This window comes from Umbelopsis ramanniana (genome assembly GCF_025399195.1).
Source record: "Umbelopsis ramanniana AG unplaced genomic scaffold K450scaffold_62, whole genome shotgun sequence".
Lineage (NCBI taxonomy): Eukaryota > Fungi > Mucoromycota > Umbelopsidomycetes > Umbelopsidales > Umbelopsidaceae > Umbelopsis > Umbelopsis ramanniana.
The window spans coordinates 117,808-138,017 of NW_026252148.1; the positions used below are offsets into that span (position 1 = coordinate 117,808).

Genomic DNA, 20,210 nt, shown 5'->3' on the forward strand with positions numbered 1-20,210 from the left:
CATTAGAAAATTTGCCACGACATGGCCAAAAAGGAAACATACCACGCCAGAGTGTTGCTTACGGGTCTGCTTGCTACAGCAAGGGTGAGATCTACAATGCAGTGGATAACACGGAGTAAGATTAATTGACACATTCAATTAAAAAAGTGGTGCATCCACGCAAGGCACATCTCCAGAGGGGAACAAGGTGCTGCATTGGCAGTGTCAGGCAGAAACGACAAAGTACGCGAAATTAAAACGTAGCATAGTCTAATATTTCAAGTAATGTTACTTCAGCTGTAAATTACGATTTGAGGAGAGACTAGCTGTGTGTCGCTCTTAATTCAAGGTGATGTGTTAACAACACAACACTAACCTAACATCAAAGAATGGATGTATAGGTAAGCAGTATGATGAGTCCTTAATAGAACGGCCAAACACTTTGATATAATTTATCGCTCAGAATTGCATAGGGTAACACACGCCACGTTCTTCCCTTACTTTATAGCAGCATTTCCTGCTGGGCACTCCTCATTAACAAATTTATCTAGCGTTCCACATATTGTGGTTGTTGTAAAGCTTGGGCTATAGTGATAGGTAGCGGCAATGAGCGACACTTCCGCTGCCCGTCAGACTTTTCCTCAAGATTCACCATCTATACCCGTAAGTCGATCAACACGCCTTCGTGAAACTGGCGGGAAGCCAAGTCGACAAGCATCTTTCTTTGGTGATTTGAATAGCGCAGGCTTAGAGGATGGTGGTCGTAATGTCGCCGCCAACTATCAAGAGATTCAGAAGAAAACACTCACGAAATGGGTCAACGCTCAGCTGTCTACGGTGGGCGACAGCATAAGCAATCTCGACACTGATCTAAAAGATGGCAAGAGATTGCTCAAGCTCTTGTCGGTTGTATCTAAGGAACCAGCACCCAAGCCAGAAAGAGGAAATATGCGAATCCACCAGCTTTCAAATGTTTCACAAGCGTTATCGTTCCTTGAGCGTCAGTTAGGAGCTGAAACATTGCCCAATATCGGCAACGAAGCAATTGTTAATGGAGACGTCAAAAAGACGCTAGCCCTGATTTTTTTCATCATGCTCAAGTACCAGATGCAACCCATAACGGACAATCCTGACGATGCCATGATGGTAATGTATTTTTGTAGTGGGTTCCATTGGGAAGAAGGGTACCTTTTGACTGATCCATTCGTTTTCCGAATAGATGGAACCAGAGGAAATGCATGAGGATATAAACGGAGAAATGGGATCATCGCAGTCTTCAGCGACTTTGGATGATCAGCAGCATGATGAAAGTGTATTACCTCAAGGGGAGCCTCAACAAACCGGCGTTCTGCCGGCAATCGCAACCGACGTCAAGCAGCAACCGTCGCAAACGCCGCCAAAGGTTGTAGGGAAGCTTTCTCAAAAAGCCCCACCGCAAAAATTGTCTTCCATTTCGAAAAAGGGCTCGTCTCAGCAAGGGCCAGGAAAGGCCGACGCCAAACTCGCATTATTGTACTGGGTGCGCACGCAGTTAGAGGCATATATTGTTTCGTCTATTATCCCAGCCGTTGGCGACTTTTCCAAATCGTGGAGAAATGGTGTTGCTTTCTGTTTACTAATTCATCACCATGATCCGGAATTAATACCCAATTTGATGACCGAATACCTTCAGCTTGACCTGAATGATAAGGCTAACTGGCAAACTCTTTTGACGTTGGCATTCGATACCGCTGCGACGCACATGAACATTCCAAAATACCTGGACCCTGAGGATCTTACCGATGTGGACTATCCAGATGAACCCAGCGTCATGATGTATGTTAGTGAGTTTTACAAGGCGATGTCTCGACCAAAGCGCCAAGCTTCTCTTCCAAAATCGGCTTCTTTCAAATGGGAAGCCAAAGCATCTCCAGTTCTACCAGAAGTTATTGAAGAAGATAAGGCAACAAGCAACGAAACTCCTGTACCGAAGCCTCTATCTGCAACCGAAATGTCACCACCACCCACGCCTACTCCAACCCAGCAACGGAAGGTACTTAACAGACTTTCATCACTAGGGGATTCGGATAAAGCTCGGGTGAAACTCAGCATCGCGAACCAACTTCAGCAGCAGCTAACAGGGCAAATTCCACGTGGTATTGATTCAAACTTGGACCAATTCCTCACTATCCATGAGACACTTTTGTCATTCATAAAATTGCACCGTGGAACCATCAGTGACATACCCACATCACTTTCTATGGCAGACGCCAAAAAGATCGTTGAATATATCAATTTATTGGTGGATATCGAAAGTCAATGCAATGAACAGGCTGGACAAGTTACTATGGCAATGGACATCAAGAGCAACCTTGAGAAACAATGGAAAGACGGAAACAACCAGGTTTTCATCAATCTTACCATGGAGCAGCGCAAAAGAATTCTAGACATGGCGTCTAATATTGAACAAAAGTGGAGAGGATTTAATCAGCTTGTGCAGACTACCAAAGAGCATCTTTTGGAACAGAACCTCCATATCGCCAATATTCAGGTGCAAGTGGATGACTTTGACCATCAATGTTCTTCAATCCTGTCTGCTATTGCGTCCAAACAGCAGCAAGTAGATGAAGCATGCCCAACGATCGAAAAGGACGGTCAGCTACATAAGATGCATCCATTGGAGGCAACGGATGATCACGCCGAACAATATAGCATAGAAATAGATCGTCTGGAGCTGACACTAGATGCATTTACTGAGGTACAATGGCAACCATTCCTCAAAGGAATTGATCACGCCTCTGCTGATGTGCAACTGGCTATCCACGAGCGACTTGATGAATGTCACCAACAGTACAATCGACTATGGCAGAGCTTTCACGATGAACAAACCAAGAGCAAAGAGTTTCATCGAGGTATCACCTTTGTCACCGTTTCTGATGCCATCGGAAGCGAACTAGATGAAGTTCAAAGTCGTATGGACAATGCCAAATCAAGCACAACAGAAGACGGTATTCAGGACTTGGAAGGACGAGTCAGCATTGTTCATGATATGTTGAGTAACTTCAGAGACCGGTTTTCGGACTTAGTGGGTGACAATCTGGAAAATGACGATGCAGAAGACAATGAACCACATCAACCGTTATCAGAGTACTATGCAAGATTCAAAACTGTGTTTGAGGATTTAGAAAGCAAGTATGAACGTGTACGAGACTGGGTCGATCAAGTCAGAGTCTGGTTCGTTGAAGCTGAGCGAATTCGAAAATGGATTGAAGTTCGAATTGGGATCATCGAAAGTGAAGATGAATCTCGCCTAGAGGCGCTTGGACCGGATGTTTTAATCTCTCATGAAGAAGTCTTGGAACTACATCAAGCTCATGAAAAGCTTGAGAGGGAAGTGGAACGGTTCAATCAAGATGATATGACCCGTCTTCGTGCTCACGTCAAGGCTTTGACTGGATCCGATCGAGAGACAAAACTGAGTCCGGCAGATACCACGACCATAGAAATTACCTTGACCACTTTGAATATTCTTGACCGACTCTTGCACATGCTTCGTCAACGCCAAGCTTTACTTCAGGAACTTCTTCTACGTGTCGAATGGGAAGAAAAGTTTGAACATGCTGTGGTCTGGGTCATGGACATGGACAGACGTGTTGATGGATTCCTATTTGGAAATGCGAGATGGACCATTCGCGAGGAGCATATCGAAACGGATGCTGAGGGTCAACCTTCTAAAACCGTCATGGAACAAGTGATTGCTATCCTGCTTGACGTAGAACAATCTGTTGCTGATTTCGATCAAGGATTCTACGCTGAAACGTTGGATGCTTATCAAGATCTGGATGATGTTGTTTCCGAAGACATGCCTGAATATCTCTCAACTCGTCAGACTGGCTTTGAGGGAACTTTTGAAGACCTGAGCAAGCGCGTGGCATTCACCAGACAAGCTGTTGAGCAGCACCTTGCAGTTATGGATTTGATGACTCAGTTCCAGCATGTGAAGGAAGAAGGAGAGCGTCTTCGAAGAGATCTCAGTGCAGCTGAACGCACTGCCAAGGCTGATGATACCGATACCCAATTTTCCGAACGAACCGCTGATTTCCAAGAGCATTCAGTACACCTTGTCACCAACGTTGCCCCTCGCATCCCGTATCCGGCGACACCTCAGTATGAAACTGCCGTAGGTGCTCGAGACCACCAAGAGAACGATGTTGTCAATCACGAGATCAAGAGTGTCATTGCTGCACAGGGAATGCAACTAGCATTGATTGCGGAGGGAATTGATCAAAAGCTTGCTTCTTATCGACACGTACTTGAACTGCAAAAGCGGTGTAAGCAGCTTTGTGATGAAATGGCCCGCATGACAGTCTGGATGGATGAAAAAGTGGATGTTCTCAACCAGTCCAAGATTGACCTTGCATTCTCTGGACCGCTTCCTATTGATGAAGACGAACTTTTACGCCTTGAAAAGGAGAAGGATGGTATTCACACTCGACTTCGTATACTAGAAGAAGGCGAATTATCCGAACTTTTTGACAATGTTCGACAACTTGAAGTGGATGTCGATGCGTCAAGTTCAGTGGCTGTTGACCGAAGTGCGGTTATTTGCAGTGTAGAGGCTCTTGGTGACCAGCATCAATTGTTGAGAAAGACCCTCGATCAACATACCGAGTGCTTGGACATTACCAGAAAGCGTCATTCTTGGGAGACTCAAGTCAATCGATGCCAGCAGTGGATTGCAGCAACAGTCCGAAAGTTATGTGAATTTGCTGACAAAAAAGCGCAGTGTCATCCGACACTCGATACACTCCCAAGCTTTAGTGACGACGATGAAATCTCTCAGGTCTTCCAACAATTTCAAACCCGTCTTTCTGAATTTCAGGAGCGCCAACTTGCTGTTGCGTTATCATCATATGAGAATTTATTGGAAACCTATTCGGACCTTTTCCTAAACAGCGATTCAATTCCAACCTATGTTACTGATAATCAGAAGCAGCTGCTGTTAAGTTACCATAGTCTGGAGGATCTTTATACCTATGTGTCTCAACTTTTGTCCCAGCGATCCATCTACACCGAGTATGTATTGCGAAGTATGGAAGTACAACGGGAAGGTGACAAGTTACGAGATGCCATCGGCAAGACTTCCAGAAGGATCATGGACGATTCAACTGTGGTTTTTGACGAGCGTATATCAACTTTCCGAAACGAAATTGAAAAAGGTCAAACGGAATGCATTGATAAGCTGCCTATGCCTTCGTTGTCCGCTGCTTTGAATCAGGCTTGGACATCGGACACTCAAGGAAAGCCAGACACCCAGTCTTCCATTCAAGTAGTGCAAGCCATGAACAAGAAACAACAAGAACTAGAGGCTCTTGCCACTACAATCGAAACCTTGAATGCCGGTTACATTCGTGCTGTGACTTGTAAAGACGACATTGCGAGGTACGATAACCAACTTCAAGATCTGCAAGGTTGGATTTTGTCGCGGAACAAAACTCTTGTGTCTTCTCGCATCATTGTCACTAGTGAAGCCATCGGTGACCTCACAGACGACTACATTGTAAAAAAGAAGACCGAATTGCAGCAAGCAGAGGAAGAATCGCGTCACTTTGAACAAGAGCGACTTCGGGTGGTGCATGACAAGCTTGCAGACTTCGTACATCACGTCCTTGGCCAAAGCGAGTTTAAGAATTTGGATGTGTCCAAGGTTGCCAATGCTCTTGATAAAACTTTAGCCTCCTTCCGTCAACTCCAGGATGAGCTGATGTATCAGCGTGAACTCATTGTCACCGGAGAGGAGAGGGCGAAATACGAAACACATGTTGCGGAACTCTCAAATTTGCTGCAAACCATTGGCAAGCGGCTGGGTGTTTTAGTCGTAACGAGGGACGCCCTTCTTGCCCGTGATGATTTAGATGAAAAGCATCTTGGAAAGTTTTACAACGAGCTCATAGATGTTGAGGATGAAATCCAAAATGCTGCCAAGGATATGTTTACCACTTGCCAAGCCCATTACGACATATTCGTGGATAAGCTCACCAAGCTGAACCCTCCTTTGAATGAACCTGAACACCTGCGTCTCAAACTCCAACGATTGCAGCGCAGCATTTCTCAGACTGAAGAGACTCTGACAACCCGTCTCAAGGAGCATTCATTGTTGGAGCGTAGACTGGAGCTTGACAATGCCATCCTTGCATCCTTACTGCAGTTGAAGACAATGAAGGACACGACTTTCAAATTTATTGAAGAAAAGGCAAGATGGCACTCCAACACAGAAACAGTCGCTAGTGATAGTCTTATGGATGAATACGAAGATCTCTTTGCCGAATTTGAAGTCTATAAGCAATCGATCGTGGAGCCTCTTTGTTCTCAGTATAAAGCTTATGAAAGTGATACCACTTTCCACGGCACTCAATTTATCAATCACATTGAAAAGAAGATCGAGCAGCTCAAAAGCATTGCATCAGCCACAGAGGGGTCACTTCAGTTTGCGAAATCCATTGTCACTCAAAATCTCGATATCCAGGCTTTCATTGCTCACGCCAATTCCCTCGAATCTACAGCTATCATCATTCGTAATGCTTTAACCAGCAGGGGAAATGTGGAAGAAACGCAGACCATGGTGGCCAAGTTTGTACAAGATGTTGCAGGTGTTCTAGACCAAGTGTCGACCAAGATTGAATTCCCCTCTCGACCCAACGATGAAGATGTCTCTGAGCAAACTCAGCAACGAGACCAATCTGCGGAGAGTGTCATTAAGGAGACTATCAGTGCAAGGAATACGAGACTGCAAGAACTTTCCAGCTCTCTCCGATCGCTTTTGGAATCAACGGAACGATTGTCCCGTCGTATGTCTGCAATTCAATCCTACCGTGTGCAAGCTGATTCGGCTAAGCAATGGATCGAAAGCCGTATGCAATCTCTTTCAACCATTACGTCCAAAAGTCAAGATACCACAAGCGCGCAGGATCTGCGAGATTACTTAAAGCAGGCTGAGTCTCTGGATACGATGGTCAACGCCTACCAACATGTATATATTTCAATCAAGAGTGAGAGCCTAGTGTGTCTGAAGGTGTTAGAAGAAGAAACCGACGGCTCGGATAGCGCACAGGATACTCAGAATGTTCAGGATATTCAGGAAGACCTGGATGATCTGTGGAGGAACTTGCAAGACAAATCACAAGCTACGCTTCTTCACTTACACTCGTCATACCAGTCAAAGGAGTGCCTTCAAAACGCCAACAATTTGTTGATCCATCTGAAGGAGCTTCTCGAAACGACACTAAATGTGGATTTATCCACCATTGTCGATGAATCGCTTGATGAATGGCAAAACGAAGTGTCTCGCCTGGAGCAAAGAGACTTGCATGATATTCAGAACATGATCTCTTCCAGTTCAAAAGATTTCTTGACATCTGATCTTTCCAAAATCCAAGACGTCATGGATAACTGCGAAGAAGTTGTAGCTCAAATTCGCAAGCAACTGACTGTATTGTATGACCAAGCCAATATCAACGGTCTTCGCAAAAATTACTTGAGCAATGCTATTCCTCTCCAGGAGCAGTGCGATGATATTCTCAGAACGTTATCCGGGCTAATAGAGGGTAACATGATACTATCGCCTACCGATGACAACCAACGTATCTCTACCCATGATGATATAGTATCTCAGTATCAGAGCATCGCCATCACGGTCAATGACCAAAAAGATCCATTTGAAGATGTCCGGTCGTTGTTTGCATTTGTCATAGCACAGCAACATATGGATGATGTCAAGAGTGTACAAACCACACTGGATGAAAGTTGGGCTCTCATATCTGTAAAGAGTTCTGCGATGGCAAATTTGGTGCGACACATCAAGCAATTATGTGACAATTATCAAGTAGTAGATGATGTTTATCTCCAGATTCAAACTCACAATGAGGAGCTGCAAGCAGTGTTGGCAGCTGACAAGGCCTCTGCTGAAGAATCGCTCAAGGCGTTGTTACAGAAAATGTCTGACGACAAGCGTGTCCTTGGCGACGTAGAGGAAGTAGCTATCAGCCTTAAACAATTGAGGACTGATGATGTACCGGCCATGCAACAAAATGCAGATAACTTTCATAAGCATGTTACAAGCATTGTCAGTCTGTTGAATGAGCAAATCAAATCAACTGAGCAAGCTCAAGATAATGTCGCTGCAGCAGCCAACTTGCAACAGTTTCATGCTGATGTTGCTGACTTTGTTCAAAACCAAGAGGCAAGTCGCAGTACACTGCATGCCTATTTCAGCAAGCATCATATGGTAGACTCTGTTGATACCCTGGAGGTACTTCTCACAGAATTCAATATGGCACTTGCAGCGTTTGAAGACAACCTAGTTCAAGCTCAGGATGCTGCCGAAAATCTGCGTCACAGGAAAAAGAGTATACTACGACGATGGCCACAAGCATCATTGGAAGAAGCTACTCTATCGATAGACGCTACCATGCAAAAGTTGGAACAAACACTTGTGTTAGCCAAGACAGTGCAAGGCATACTTGGCAGATTATTTGAGTACGAAAAGGATGCCGCAAGCATAACCGAACAGCTGTCTTCTTGGAAACTGGCTGTCACTCAAAACGTCATCGGGGCTTCACAATCAGCCGCCAAGGACGGTACCAGCCATGTTGATGAGCTAAGAAATAAGCTTGAAAACTTTGAACGCACCGTTATTCAATCGTTTGAAACATCTTGTAAGAAGATCTGCATGCAGTGTGACAAGTCAAGTTCTGAAGAAACGTCACTGTTCTCAGAAGCCAAGACTGTCACGGTGTCTAAGCACAAAGCTATCTTGAAGGACTGGAATAATCTCAAGACTTTCTTGGGTCATGCACAACAAAATGCTGAAGACAGCAAATTGAACAGCCTTGCAGCAGAGAAGATCACTGAACTCATGCGATACGTTTCCGACACCACACGTCATATCCAAAGTCTCAAATTATCAGAACCTCCCGTCACAGTTGATGTCAAGGAGTTTGAGGCCATTCAGAAAGAATTGAAGCAAACGCTGGCAAAGAAGACCCAAGATCTGGATGACTTGTTTGCTCGAGGATTTGCAGAAGATGAGAGAGTGGCGGAGTTACGAAGCAAAGTTGAAAGCCAAGTTAGCGACCTTACTCAATTGATTGAGGAACGTAAACAACACACAGAAATGGCTGAAAAATTGAAGGGCCACATGTTACTTATTGACCAGCTGGACTTGGATATTGGACGTGTTGCCACCAGCGTCGATAAACTTGCTCCGCAACATGCCAGATTAATTGAGAACCAACTCATAAAATCAGATCTTCAATCCATGCTTCAATCGCTTTATCAGATCCGGGACAAACGGGGTAAGACGATCGAAAGCCAGTTAGAGGTAGCCAAAAAATCCTCCGACGAAATTATGAATGACTGGAAGGCGGATAAACGGCTGGCTAAAGTGATTGACAAATGGCATAAACTTCAAAAGCTTATGCATGTCAGAGGACAAGAATTGGAAATCTGTATTCAACGCTTGGATCATGAATTCTATACTAAACTTGCCGCAGCCAAAACAAACGCACCAGTGCGACCTCGTAGACCATCCATGACACCTAGCAACAGCAGCCAAACACGAAGTCAAATGTCGATACATCGCAACTCCTCCAAAATTTCATTACAAAGCTATAGTTCGACCGAGTCGATTCGGAGATATAGGAGTAGAAGTCCTGGACCCGGCCATTACAATAATAATAATAGTCTGGTAAAGCCTCATCCTAGATACGAATACTTATCAGATCCACATAGTGATCTCGACACTGCGGTCGGACGTATCATTAACGCGTCCCCTTATCCAATCAAGGTCAAGCGGGTACCAGGCGAAGTTGGCAAGTATTGGTTTGGTGAAGACAACCCCCGCCTGGTATACTGTCGCATTCTTCCCAGTAATTTGGTCATGGTTCGAGTTGGAGGCGGATGGGTTGAACTTGCCCAATTCTTAGCAGGTAGCTTTCATCTCTGTTGAACAAAATTTTTTTCATTCACCCCTTATTGAATTGTCCTTTCCTCATCAGACCACGGCGTTAAGGAAGGAACTTTTACGCGTGTAAAAGACGATCTACAAACATCATCTGATAACCTGGTACCACCACGGTCTGTGTCGCCGTCGGGAAGAGTCACTTTACGAGGTGGAGGAGGCGGAGCTTCAAATGTAAACTCAACCCTTCGGTTAAACGGTCCATTAAACTCAACAACCTCCACCCCTCTGACTGCCGGCTTTAAGGAAGGAAATACATTTGTGAGAATAGACGACCAAGGTAATCACCTGGTATCCAAGATGACCAAGGCGAAGGACTCGGAAACGTGGAGACCATGATACCCCTCACCACCACAGTGTATATTTTTTATTATTATATTCTCATAAAGGACAACTTTTCTTAATCCTCATTATAAAGGAAAACGTGGGCATCAGATATAAAGTCGCAGGGTAAATAAGAAAAAAAAAATTTGTAACCTTGTTATTTATTATCTGATCCACATTTGAGAGAACCCTCTTTGCCCTTTCTCTCTTGTCAAAATGGCACAAGATTTATTCAATGTCCCCATCTTCTTCATTTTGTTCAGAGAAACAACAGAGGTATGAATTCTCTCATTGGGTCATTACTCCAGTTACTCTCCTCATCTGACTTTAGAACCTCCTTTTCTCCTCCTCCCCCTTTTTCGCGTTTAGGCGGCCATCATTCTTTCGGTTTTGCTGTCGTTTTTAAGACAAGTCTTTGCCGATGATGAAGTCATATACAAGCGTCTTAGGAAGCAGGTATTCTTAGGAACCCTCATTGGTCTTGGTATTTGCCTTGCCATTGGTGGTGCCTTCATTGCTGTGTGGTATACCGTTGCATCCAACTTGTGGAAGAACAGCGAAAATTTATGGGAAGGCATTTTCAGCTTGGTGGCATCGGTTCTCATTACAGCTATGGGGTTAGCCATGTTACGGACCGAACGTATGCAAGAAAAATGGAAAGCCAAGTTGTCAAAGTCCTTCAATGAAGAGAAATCCAACACCAGTCGTTTCAAATCCCTAACCCAGCGTTATGCTTTCTTCTTGTTGCCGTTCATCACCATCTTGCGTGAAGGTCTTGAAGCCATTGTGTTTCTTGGAGGCGTACGTATCAAACCAATTTACAACCCTTTCATTTTGGAAAAAATGGTTTGTCTGACATTCTTTATTTTATCCTAATTAGGTTGCCCTTGGAGCAGACGGTAAATCCATCCCCATTGCTGCCATCATGGGTATCATCTGTGGTTGCTTGGTCGGCTATTTGCTTTACAAAGGTGGATCCCTTATGCATCTCCATTGGTTCTTTGTCGCTTCTACTTGTATCTTGTACCTTGTGTCTGCTGGCTTGCTTTCCAGAGCTGTTGGTTACTTTGAGCAAGATGCTTGGAACAAGATCATTGGAGGTGAAAGCGCTGAAGAAAGTGGTTCGGCTATTGGCTATAAAGTAACAACCAACGTCTGGCACGTCAGGTAAGCACACATACTTTTGTATAAATATATTGACATCACGTGGTTCACCTTGCTAAAGCCATTTATCTTGCGAACAGTTGGGGAAACCCTGATGTAAATACTTCTGCCAATGGTGGTTATCAAATTTTCAACGCCATCCTTGGTTGGAACAACACTGCTACCTATGGCACCGTCATTAGCTACTGTCTGTACTGGGTATTCATCAGCATTTACCTGGTGTACCTTAGATTCAAGGAAGAGCGACAGGCGCTTGCTGAAAAGGAGAAAAAGGCAAATGAACCATTGGAGCGACACGATTCTAACTCCACTATCGACGGTGCAGTCAATGAAAGCGCAAAAGCCCTTGAAGAATCACGGCCGTTCAACAATGAGAAAACACCGAAAGTATGAGATACATCAATAATAATTTCTATTCGACTTCACTCACCAATGTATAACTCTGTATATATCCTTCCTTGTTTTGCATTGCATCACGATCGAAAAAAAAAATCCCTTCTTTCATTTATACAAGTTTTCATGTTGATTACTTTCCAATTACCCATACATTACAAAAACAAAAAGTTTGGTCTATAAAGATAAAAGATCATCAAGCATACTTTGCAACCTTTTCTTCTTCTTGGGTCGATCGAGGCCTTGTGCTTTTTCATCAGGTGTGGACGACCGTTCACTAGGTGCTTGAAACAGTGACCTTTTCATGTCAATGCTATCATTGGCTGTTGTGGACTTGCTGGTTACCTCAGCTTCATCATCAGTGCCATCGTCTTCCAAACTTGCCAACCTCTTGATTGGTGATCGAGGAAAATTAGGTAGCGGTTTCGGTGTATTTGGAGGTGGTTTCGAAATGCTGGTTGTGGCGACAGGCTCATCCGCAACCTCTTGTTTCGTGTCGAGATGCAATGGTTGCAATTTTGGCGACATGTCCAATTTAGGCGTGGCCGGAGCATATCGTAGAACATCATCTTCGTCAATATCACTGTCGCTATTGAGCACACTAGGTACTCGACTGGATGCAGGGTTATTCGATGCTTTCGCCTTGCTTTCTACTCTACTTGTGACTGGCTATAGAATGCAAGATCTTGTCAGGGCCATATTTAATAGAAAGGTACAGGTATCAACAAACATGCACGTACCGCTCGACCTTTTCCCTTTGAAACTGCCCGCCTGCTCGTTCCCTGCCCATTTGACGTCTGCGCTTCTGTCTCTTCTTTTGGTGCAGCATCCGAAACAGTGCTTTCATGCTTTCGCTTTCTGGAAGTGCTTTTTTTCTTTTCTTCCACCTGTTGTGACGAGCTTGGGGGAAGGACCCTTGGAACTCTTCTCCGCATTGGCGGCGAGGGATGCGGTAAAGCTTGGTTCTCTATCGCAGTAGGTGATACGATAGAAGTCGGCGTTGATTCCAGCATGGCAACATCTTTTTCAGCATCGCTCGTTACTGAACTAGTTTCTATCGTACCGGATTTGGACGGACCCTGTGAAAAAGGCAGTGTGCGTTGGCTAAGCTTGGCAGACTCATTCTTATACCACAGTAGAAGTCCCACTATATGTTTGCAACGGCCCTCTTTTCCAACGTAACACGAACAAAAGCCATTCTCATAAACTAAGGTGAATGAATGGTTATTTCAGGTTTCAACTATTTTCGTAAATATGATAATCATGCTTACTCAAATCAGTTGCTGATGCCTTCAAAGTTATACGAAGGCTATATGGTTCTTGGCTTGTGCCCTTTGCTCTTCCAGAAAGCAAGAGGCGGTCGTCTTCGACGTTCATGTTGACGGATGACACTGTTGATATCAAATCTTCACCCCGTTTGAACGCGCCGATATTGCCAATATAATGTTGAATACTTTCGTTGGTCATCCTATTAGCGACAGTAACGCGAAGGTCATCGTTGGAACGGATCAAAGTGCTTTCTTCTGGTGACTGCATTTGAATATCCATCATGTCCTCATCATCTTGTTTTGCTTTTGTTGACCAGGCTTCGAGCGTTTCTGTCGTCTAACGAGAAGATGGTGATTTTAACAAGACAGTACTCAATTTCAATCGTCAAGGGCACAAATGGGCAACTAACCGCACAGAACAATCCGTGGACAATGGAATTTCCAAACTCTTCGATATTAACTAGTTCGTAGGGTCGTTCTTCTAACAATGGTATCTCAAAAGATGGTAAACTCCCTGAAATTTTTCTGATGAATTGTCAGCTTCCGTACGAAATGGTTTCATTCGCGATTTTTACTACTCACAAACTTTCGGGTGGAATGCATGTCATTTTATCGTATTTGGGCTGTTTGTCAATTTTACTCAACCATTTTTCCCTAGATATTAGCGTTAGCCATGGCGCATATAATGCACTGAAGTGAACTCAAATCATGGGCCATACATCTCTACTTTCCACTTGTTTAAGCGGAAATAGCTGGAATCTCTCAGTGATATGCGATGCATATCCTGCACGTACGCGGGTGTGCAATCTTCTAACGTCTCTGGTGCCCATTCGGCCAAAATACATCGACTAAGTGCTAATTGATGACGGTGTTGCACCCTGCCGTACATAGTCTAATATCAGATCTTAGACAATCATTGGCCGACTGACAAAATGCACCTACCAAGCCAACATCCGAGTTAAACTACTTTTGAACCGAGAATCCACGACCTCAGTGTAATCCCTACAACATAAATACATAGGGATTTCAGAGGCTAAGCGTTGTAACGACAATTTAATCTGCTCTCTACGTTGCTGTATAGCCTGTTGTTGCCTATGACCAATCAAACTTCTCAGCATTTGCCATATACTGCAACAGAGCAAAATTAAAAAATTCATTCTACTCACTCGTCTTCGGAGAGAGTAGTATAATTCGGTATTTTCCCAAATATGACCTTCTCATCGCCAAGTAAAATCAGTCTATAGCCATTTGAGTTAAGGCTAATTTTGCGGGTTTGTCAACTATCACTCATCCACTTACTGAGGAAAAGCTTCCGTTTCCACATATGCCTGAATCATATTGCAAACATTTTGATCCAGTACTAAGCCCTGATCCAATGTAAATGCTGATAGGTTTGGCGTAATATGGATCAGTAATGCCTTCAGAAGCAGAGGATCAATTAGGGCAAATATTTGGAGAGCTAGCATTTTGTCTATTCAGCACTAACCTTTTTCTTAAATTGATATCTGGAGATGCATATGATGGATTCGCGTTGCGTGGTAGGTGGTGAAGTTTCATGGTAGTCAAATAATGAAGTCTCTACGGACAAGGGACCAAATTCGCGGTCATTCGAACATCGATCGACCCAAGAGCGTAAGGTGGCATCTTTATCAGCCCGCTTGATAAGTGAAGCCGCCCAACCAGCCCATAAATGTTGCTGATACGGTGTGACTGTGAGTGATAGTAACGCGAGATGTATTGTGGTTCGGCGTGATCTAAGAAAAGATATCAAGCCATTCATTTGTGCGGCACCCAGTGGAGTCGGAAAATGGACAGCCAACTTCTTGGTGTCTTGCTGCAACGGACATCTATATTTAATTTTGTGTATGTGCTCTCTATACTTGGACCGCATAACCTACTGAATCAAGAATATGCAAGAGATTTCGTCCGAGTTCTCGGACAGGGACTTGAATGGAATGAGGGCTATACAAGCAGTGGGACTGGAACAACTGTGTATAATAGTAAATGACAGCAGCAGCAGGACCTGCATGAATAAACACAATGTCACAGTGATCCATGCTTTTTACTTTTCTCGGGGGGACGAGCTGGTGGTTAAATTTCACAAATGTGAGCCACAAAATGAAAAAAAAAATAAGGCAAGTTTGTGCAACCACTTCTGCAGCAAAGGCTTTCCCTTGCGCTAAAGGGCAAGTGCAGGCACATCTGGATTGCATTGTTTTTGATAGAAATCCCATTCCATTCGTTCGGAGGTAATTACTCGAAGACTGCAATTTGGATTCCGCAACAACCTACTGACATGGTCTTTGCATTGTGAATATCAGCCGTTACTGCAAACTACATCATCTTCACTTATCTTACCCAGTGGTAACTTTGTTATGGCTACTTCTACTGCTACTGGCACCACCACTACTACAACGACGTCTACCAATACACTTACCCCAACAACGGGTACGCATACTACTACTAAAACCACAACGGCAAAATCGAGCACAACCAGTCATGGCACTACCACAACGCACGAGACCACCACCGAGGAGACCTCAACTACTACCACAACGGTGGCATCCACAATGTATATCACCACAAGTGGTTTATCCAGTGTACTGCCGATTTCATTGAATATTTCTGCTTTTCTTGCCACATCATTACCCACATCAACTTCAACAACAGCTCTCCCATCCATGACCCCAAACGGATTGGATTGCAGTTTGGATTCAGTTCACGCGGTAAACGGTCTCTGCAGCCAGGGATATTATTGCAATTTTACAACAAGTTTCTGTCAAAGCCAGCTAGCAGACGGTTCAGCTTGTTCCTTGAACACAACATGTGTTTCAGACTATTGTATCAATGGTCTATGTACTGCCTTGGCTGCCGTCAGCAGTGGTACTGATTCGGATGAGCATGGCCTCAGTAAGGGAGCTGTTGCTGGTGTCGCAGTAGGCTCTATCACCGGTGCCGCTGCCATTCTCGCTTTTGGCGTTCTGTTGTTGCGCCGTCGTCGAACTCGCCCTGTCAAGTTCAATCGTGGTAAAGGTATTACGCCTTCCATGGTCTTCAGTGATGCTGATGGATCTAGCCGTTTTAGTATGCTCGGAGGATTCAGCACTTCCAAGTCGCCGACTGGATTTCGCAATAGTTCATACTCATTCTCTACGCCTGCGGCTGCGATGGGTTCAAACTCCAACTCCTGGACGCCTACGCCTCCTTCTGAGAAGACAACTGCCACCATCGACTACTACTATAATGTTCCACAGCCACCTTCAAAGTCGCAGTTGATTACCAGACCTATGAGTTCTCGCCAAAGCACCAGATCAAGTGCAGCACGTCTGTCAAAGTATAATTACCTTGCTCAAGCTTTTTCACAAATGCGTACGTCTTATGCCAATGGAGGCGAAACCGACAGCAGCCCATTGGCATTGGACCAAGCTGGTCATAGTGTATATAATAGCCGCGATGCCCTCAGGGCTGGAAGTGTGGCAGCAGACTCCTTGTCGCAGGCTCTAGGAGAAACAGATGGCATGGTCGAGGAAAACGCCAACAATAGGACTAATCGAGATTCCGATGTAATACCCAGCTCTTTCAATCATCAAAAGCAGCCAAGATACCAAATGGCCAGCATGTACTCGACGTTTAGTCGTGATTCGGATATCATTGAGCCCATAGCTCAACGAGACTCATCTCGTACATCTGGATTTGCCGCTCCATTATTTCAAAGTTCATCCCCCTCTGAGGCTGGCCCTCAGACTGCTAACCAAATTGAACTATCACCCATGGTGGGACAACTCCAAGTGTCACCCGTTGTTCCACGCATTACCTTATTCAATGAAGACAACGAGGAAGAAGTTCTAGCTGACCCACGTATAACCAGTGGTCCGTTAGATTCTACCACTTTACTGGGTCTAGGAGATTCTTCTACGTCATTCCGAGATAGCTTTACCAGTGAAGTCAGTCGTTTCTCGACAGATTCCAATCCTTTCAGAGCCAGGATGGCTGCAAAGAACGCCTCAACCGATGCTTGGACTCAGGAAGATGGAGACATCAATAAGAAGGCAATACCCCCATCTTCTTCCACCTATCAGTACTTCTAAGCTTTGGGGGTGGACGACAAAAATAGCGATTTTTTTTTATTTCTCTCTTGGTAATAAACTACAATATAATGTTCTTTTGTAATGTTCTTTTTTTTTCGATGAAGTCGCAATGTTTTACCCAGCGGTCCGCATCGATTTTTTTTTTTGTCTTTAAAAATAACCAAAGTTCTTCTCCAACTCATCTCAACTTTTTTCACTTTGAACTTATTGCTGGTTTCCTGAGAGGGAATCATGGCATTTGTTGCGGTGCATGTTGGCGCAGGTAATTAGAACAACAGTAGCATAAACGATATAAAACAACTTTCACTGACAATGAGAAATATAAAGGTAACCATGCCCGTTCCAAAGAGTCATTGTATAAAGAAACATGTAATCGGTAGGTCATTTCAACATTGGCCCGTTCAGCCATCCCATTTGATATTGAATTGCCATTCCGAAATGTGTTTGTTAGCGCGTGCCAGGCTGCCATGGACCTGCTTCTTCAAGGAGCAGATTCTATGCAGGCGGTCGGCGCTGCAATAGCTGTCTTAGAGGTAAGACGTCGGTCATAGTGTCGTAACAGGGCAAACCATTTTTGGATCGTTTCATGAGATTGAGTGTCATTATTAGGATTCCCCGTGTACCAATGCTGGCTATGGCTCAAATTTGACGTTGCAAGGCACTGTAGAGTGCGACGCAAGTATCATGACAGAAGCCGGTAATTTTGGTGCTGTAGGAGCTGTATCAGGTTAGTCCGTTACCGATTTGCTGGAGCAGGAAGTGTCCAGATTGTCTGATCTGCAACATCTTATAGGGATAAAGAATCCTATACTCGCCGCAAAGAAATTATTAGAGGTGTCCAATCAAGGATTACTCTCACTCGGTCGAGTCCCACCTGTGTATGTTCATGCCATGACTATCTAGATAGTTTCATCGGCCCTAACTTTTTTATTTTGACAGATTCATGGTTGGACCCGGCGCATTTGAGTGGGCCAAAGATCATGGTGTTGAAGTCGTTCTGAAATCGAAACTTATATCTGGTCAGAACAATGCCCTTTTGTTCGCACTGTAAAGTACATTAGCAAATACTGATTCAAGGCTTCATTTTCCAGATGGTGCCTTACAAACCTATGTTGGTCACATGCATCGATACTATGAAATGAATAAATTGGCTTGCGACCATAGTCAACACGCCTTACCTTCGTCAAGTATCTCAGACGATAGTGCCTTAGGTCATGATACAGTCGGCGCCATTTGCGTGGATCAGAACGGTAAAATAGCCTCTGGTGTCAGCAGTGGTGGGATATCCCTGAAATTTCCTGGTCGCGTCGGCGAGGTAAGTCTTGGAATGAGCACTAATACACCAAATTGTGTTCTGATCAATCCTTTTCAGGCTGCGGTCTTCGGAAGCGGATGTTGGACCCAAAGATTAACAGATCCAGACGTAGCGATTGCCTGTAGCAGCACTGGTATGATAAGATATTTCTATTAGTGAAGGCTGTAACATCGTCACTTACCGTATTGTGGTTACAGGCACCGGTGAACAACTCTTACTAACAATGCTCGCTCATCAATTTGCAACCATGGTTGAACATGAAGAAGAAACGTCCGTTGCTATGAGCCGAGTGTTAAAAACCAAATTCCTTGGTAGGTGTTGTAACAAAACCCCCCAGCCCTATTTCTGATGATTCACACATCCACACTAGAACACCCGTTACTTCAGAACATGATTGAAAAGAATGCCGGCCTGTTGGCGGCAAAACTCATAAGACGCAATAAGGATGGCTGCATAGGGATTGTTGAGCTCTGTTACGGGCACACAACGCACAGTATGGTAAGCCAAGGGATGATGATGGCACAGTGGGTCTTGCATGCTAACGAAGATTCAATCAGGGTGTCGGATATATGACCTCGCATCAAGAACAACCAAAGGTAAATAGAACAGAGGGAAAACCTAGAAGTGGATATTCAAAGTTTTTTTTTTTTTAATTGGCTTTTTCTCTGGTTTTCAGTTTGTTATGTCCCGAAAACGACCGGGTCAAGAGCAGGCATGTTCCTCTATGATGTTTAGACTATACAAGTAGCCTTCATCATAGGTGATGAAGAAATAGTTAATCAAAGTGAAGCGCTTCTTGCTTTACTTTAATGGATAGACATATCCCAGAAAATGCTATCTCAGTAACTACTATCTCTGAACCATTTCTCATGACAAGAAGGACATCACGCCTTCTGTATATACCGATACCTCTGGGATGTTTACCTAGCACATCAAAGTTATATTACTTCTCAAGTTTTTAAAAAGTTTTTTTTTAAAGATAAAGATAGTCTTTAGTATCTTGTAAAATTTTTAATGCTGCCACCTGTTAATAGCACAATGCAATTGAATCTTTGAAACACACATGTTTCATAATAATCAAACACGCTCGAGGTTTTGCACTCAGGTCCTATGGAGATCAGGTTCGGTTTACTCACTTTCAGCTATTTTGCTCAGTGGCTACTCTGGATGTTCGTCAGCATACACAACCGTCAACCTTCACCGTTTCAGGTACGCCATTTGTGCCACCGGGAGAGCCTGATTTGTATGAAGTCGCCTGGTACCATGCACTGAGTTTCAGCTTTGGAAAAGCTTTTCTCATTGATGGTTAAACACCACTCAGTTGGTCCCCGAGTCACCATGGTAGATCGAATTATGCCAAGTCACATTCCCTTATTGTATGGGCAAATTGTGGATCCGACCTATGGCAAACGTGGTCGTAGAACACAAAAGCCATTTTGCCTTAAATTTGCAGACTAAGTGTTGGTGCGGGGCAAGCAGTTCACCTAAAGTGGCCAGCGGTATTCAACCGCCACGCTACAAATTGATGTGTGCCTTGCCCAAGCGGGGCATTAGATGAGTGGGTCAATTCGCATTAGCATGGAGATTTCCAGCATGGTGGTTGGGGTTCGAGCAACGTTTATTTTTTTTTTGCTTGTTTGATTTTTTCCCAACTTTTTTTTTTTTTTTGGTCTTACTTGACC

General features: G+C 44.1%; 5 protein-coding genes across 5 annotated transcripts; 4 read left to right on the plus strand and 1 right to left on the minus strand.

Annotated features, from left to right (window-relative positions):
• Positions 1 to 486: 486 nt before the first annotated feature.
• On the plus strand, positions 487 to 10,614 carry K450DRAFT_256376 (uncharacterized protein). The gene is made up of 4 exons (XM_051591499.1): positions 487 to 1,125; positions 1,199 to 2,011; positions 2,090 to 9,944; positions 10,014 to 10,614. Exons 1-4 carry the CDS (start codon positions 586 to 588, stop codon positions 10,313 to 10,315), a joined length of 9,510 nt encoding a protein of 3,169 aa, XP_051441604.1. The 5' UTR covers positions 487 to 585; the 3' UTR covers positions 10,316 to 10,614.
• K450DRAFT_256379 (uncharacterized protein) lies at positions 10,417 to 12,076 on the plus strand. Its single transcript, XM_051591500.1, has 5 exons — positions 10,417 to 10,576; positions 10,670 to 11,101; positions 11,181 to 11,467; positions 11,545 to 11,851; positions 11,979 to 12,076. Exons 1-5 carry the CDS (start codon positions 10,517 to 10,519, stop codon positions 11,988 to 11,990), a joined length of 1,098 nt encoding a protein of 365 aa, XP_051441605.1. The 5' UTR covers positions 10,417 to 10,516; the 3' UTR covers positions 11,991 to 12,076.
• Positions 11,953 to 15,226, minus strand: K450DRAFT_256388 (uncharacterized protein). Its single transcript, XM_051591501.1, has 11 exons — positions 15,024 to 15,226; positions 14,612 to 14,959; positions 14,425 to 14,543; positions 14,292 to 14,363; positions 14,068 to 14,217; positions 13,845 to 14,003; positions 13,708 to 13,779; positions 13,536 to 13,650; positions 13,129 to 13,462; positions 12,598 to 13,064; positions 11,953 to 12,526 (listed from the first exon to the last, which is right to left on the minus strand). The coding sequence occupies exons 1-11, from the start codon at positions 15,180 to 15,182 to the stop codon at positions 12,035 to 12,037; spliced, it is 2,487 nt and encodes an 828-aa protein (XP_051441606.1). The 5' UTR covers positions 15,183 to 15,226; the 3' UTR covers positions 11,953 to 12,034.
• Positions 15,227 to 15,275: 49 nt separating this feature from the next.
• On the plus strand, positions 15,276 to 17,293 carry K450DRAFT_283372 (uncharacterized protein). The gene is made up of 2 exons (XM_051593474.1): positions 15,276 to 15,374; positions 15,447 to 17,293. Exon 2 carries the CDS (start codon positions 15,501 to 15,503, stop codon positions 17,211 to 17,213), a length of 1,713 nt encoding a protein of 570 aa, XP_051441607.1. The 5' UTR covers positions 15,276 to 15,374; positions 15,447 to 15,500; the 3' UTR covers positions 17,214 to 17,293.
• A 54-nt stretch (positions 17,294 to 17,347) lies between these two features.
• K450DRAFT_256402 (uncharacterized protein) lies at positions 17,348 to 19,541 on the plus strand. The gene is made up of 11 exons (XM_051591502.1): positions 17,348 to 17,475; positions 17,541 to 17,589; positions 17,665 to 17,746; positions 17,823 to 17,940; positions 18,007 to 18,091; positions 18,153 to 18,232; positions 18,305 to 18,661; positions 18,726 to 18,839; positions 18,899 to 19,026; positions 19,086 to 19,124; positions 19,205 to 19,541. Exons 1-11 carry the CDS (start codon positions 17,445 to 17,447, stop codon positions 19,274 to 19,276), a joined length of 1,155 nt encoding a protein of 384 aa, XP_051441608.1. The 5' UTR covers positions 17,348 to 17,444; the 3' UTR covers positions 19,277 to 19,541.
• Positions 19,542 to 20,210: the final 669 nt, after the last annotated feature.

Coding starts and splice junctions, on each gene's coding strand:
- K450DRAFT_256402 (XM_051591502.1), top strand. CDS start 17,445: ATGGCATTTGTTGCGGTGCATGTTGGCGCAG. Junction 17,476..17,540: donor TGCGGTGCATGTTGGCGCAG/GTAATTAGAACA, acceptor AGAAATATAAAG/GTAACCATGCCCGTTCCAAA. Junction 18,092..18,152: donor CTCGGTCGAGTCCCACCTGT/GTATGTTCATGC, acceptor TTATTTTGACAG/ATTCATGGTTGGACCCGGCG.
- K450DRAFT_256388 (XM_051591501.1), bottom strand. CDS start 15,182: ATGGATCACTGTGACATTGTGTTTATTCATGCAGGTCCTGCTGCTGCT. Junction 14,004..14,067: donor TTAACTCGGATGTTGGCTTG/GTAGGTGCATTT, acceptor TATGTACGGCAG/GGTGCAACACCGTCATCAAT. Junction 13,065..13,128: donor GGCATCAGCAACTGATTTGA/GTAAGCATGATT, acceptor CATTCACCTTAG/TTTATGAGAATGGCTTTTGT.
- K450DRAFT_283372 (XM_051593474.1), top strand. CDS start 15,501: ATGGCTACTTCTACTGCTACTGGCACCACCACTACTACAACGACGTCT.
- K450DRAFT_256376 (XM_051591499.1), top strand. CDS start 586: ATGAGCGACACTTCCGCTGCCCGTCAGACTTTTCCTCAAGATTCACCA. Junction 2,012..2,089: donor CTCCAACCCAGCAACGGAAG/GTACTTAACAGA, acceptor CAACTTCAGCAG/CAGCTAACAGGGCAAATTCC. Junction 9,945..10,013: donor ACTTGCCCAATTCTTAGCAG/GTAGCTTTCATC, acceptor TTTCCTCATCAG/ACCACGGCGTTAAGGAAGGA.
- K450DRAFT_256379 (XM_051591500.1), top strand. CDS start 10,517: ATGGCACAAGATTTATTCAATGTCCCCATCTTCTTCATTTTGTTCAGA. Junction 10,577..10,669: donor TGTTCAGAGAAACAACAGAG/GTATGAATTCTC, acceptor TTTCGCGTTTAG/GCGGCCATCATTCTTTCGGT. Junction 11,468..11,544: donor ACCAACGTCTGGCACGTCAG/GTAAGCACACAT, acceptor TCTTGCGAACAG/TTGGGGAAACCCTGATGTAA.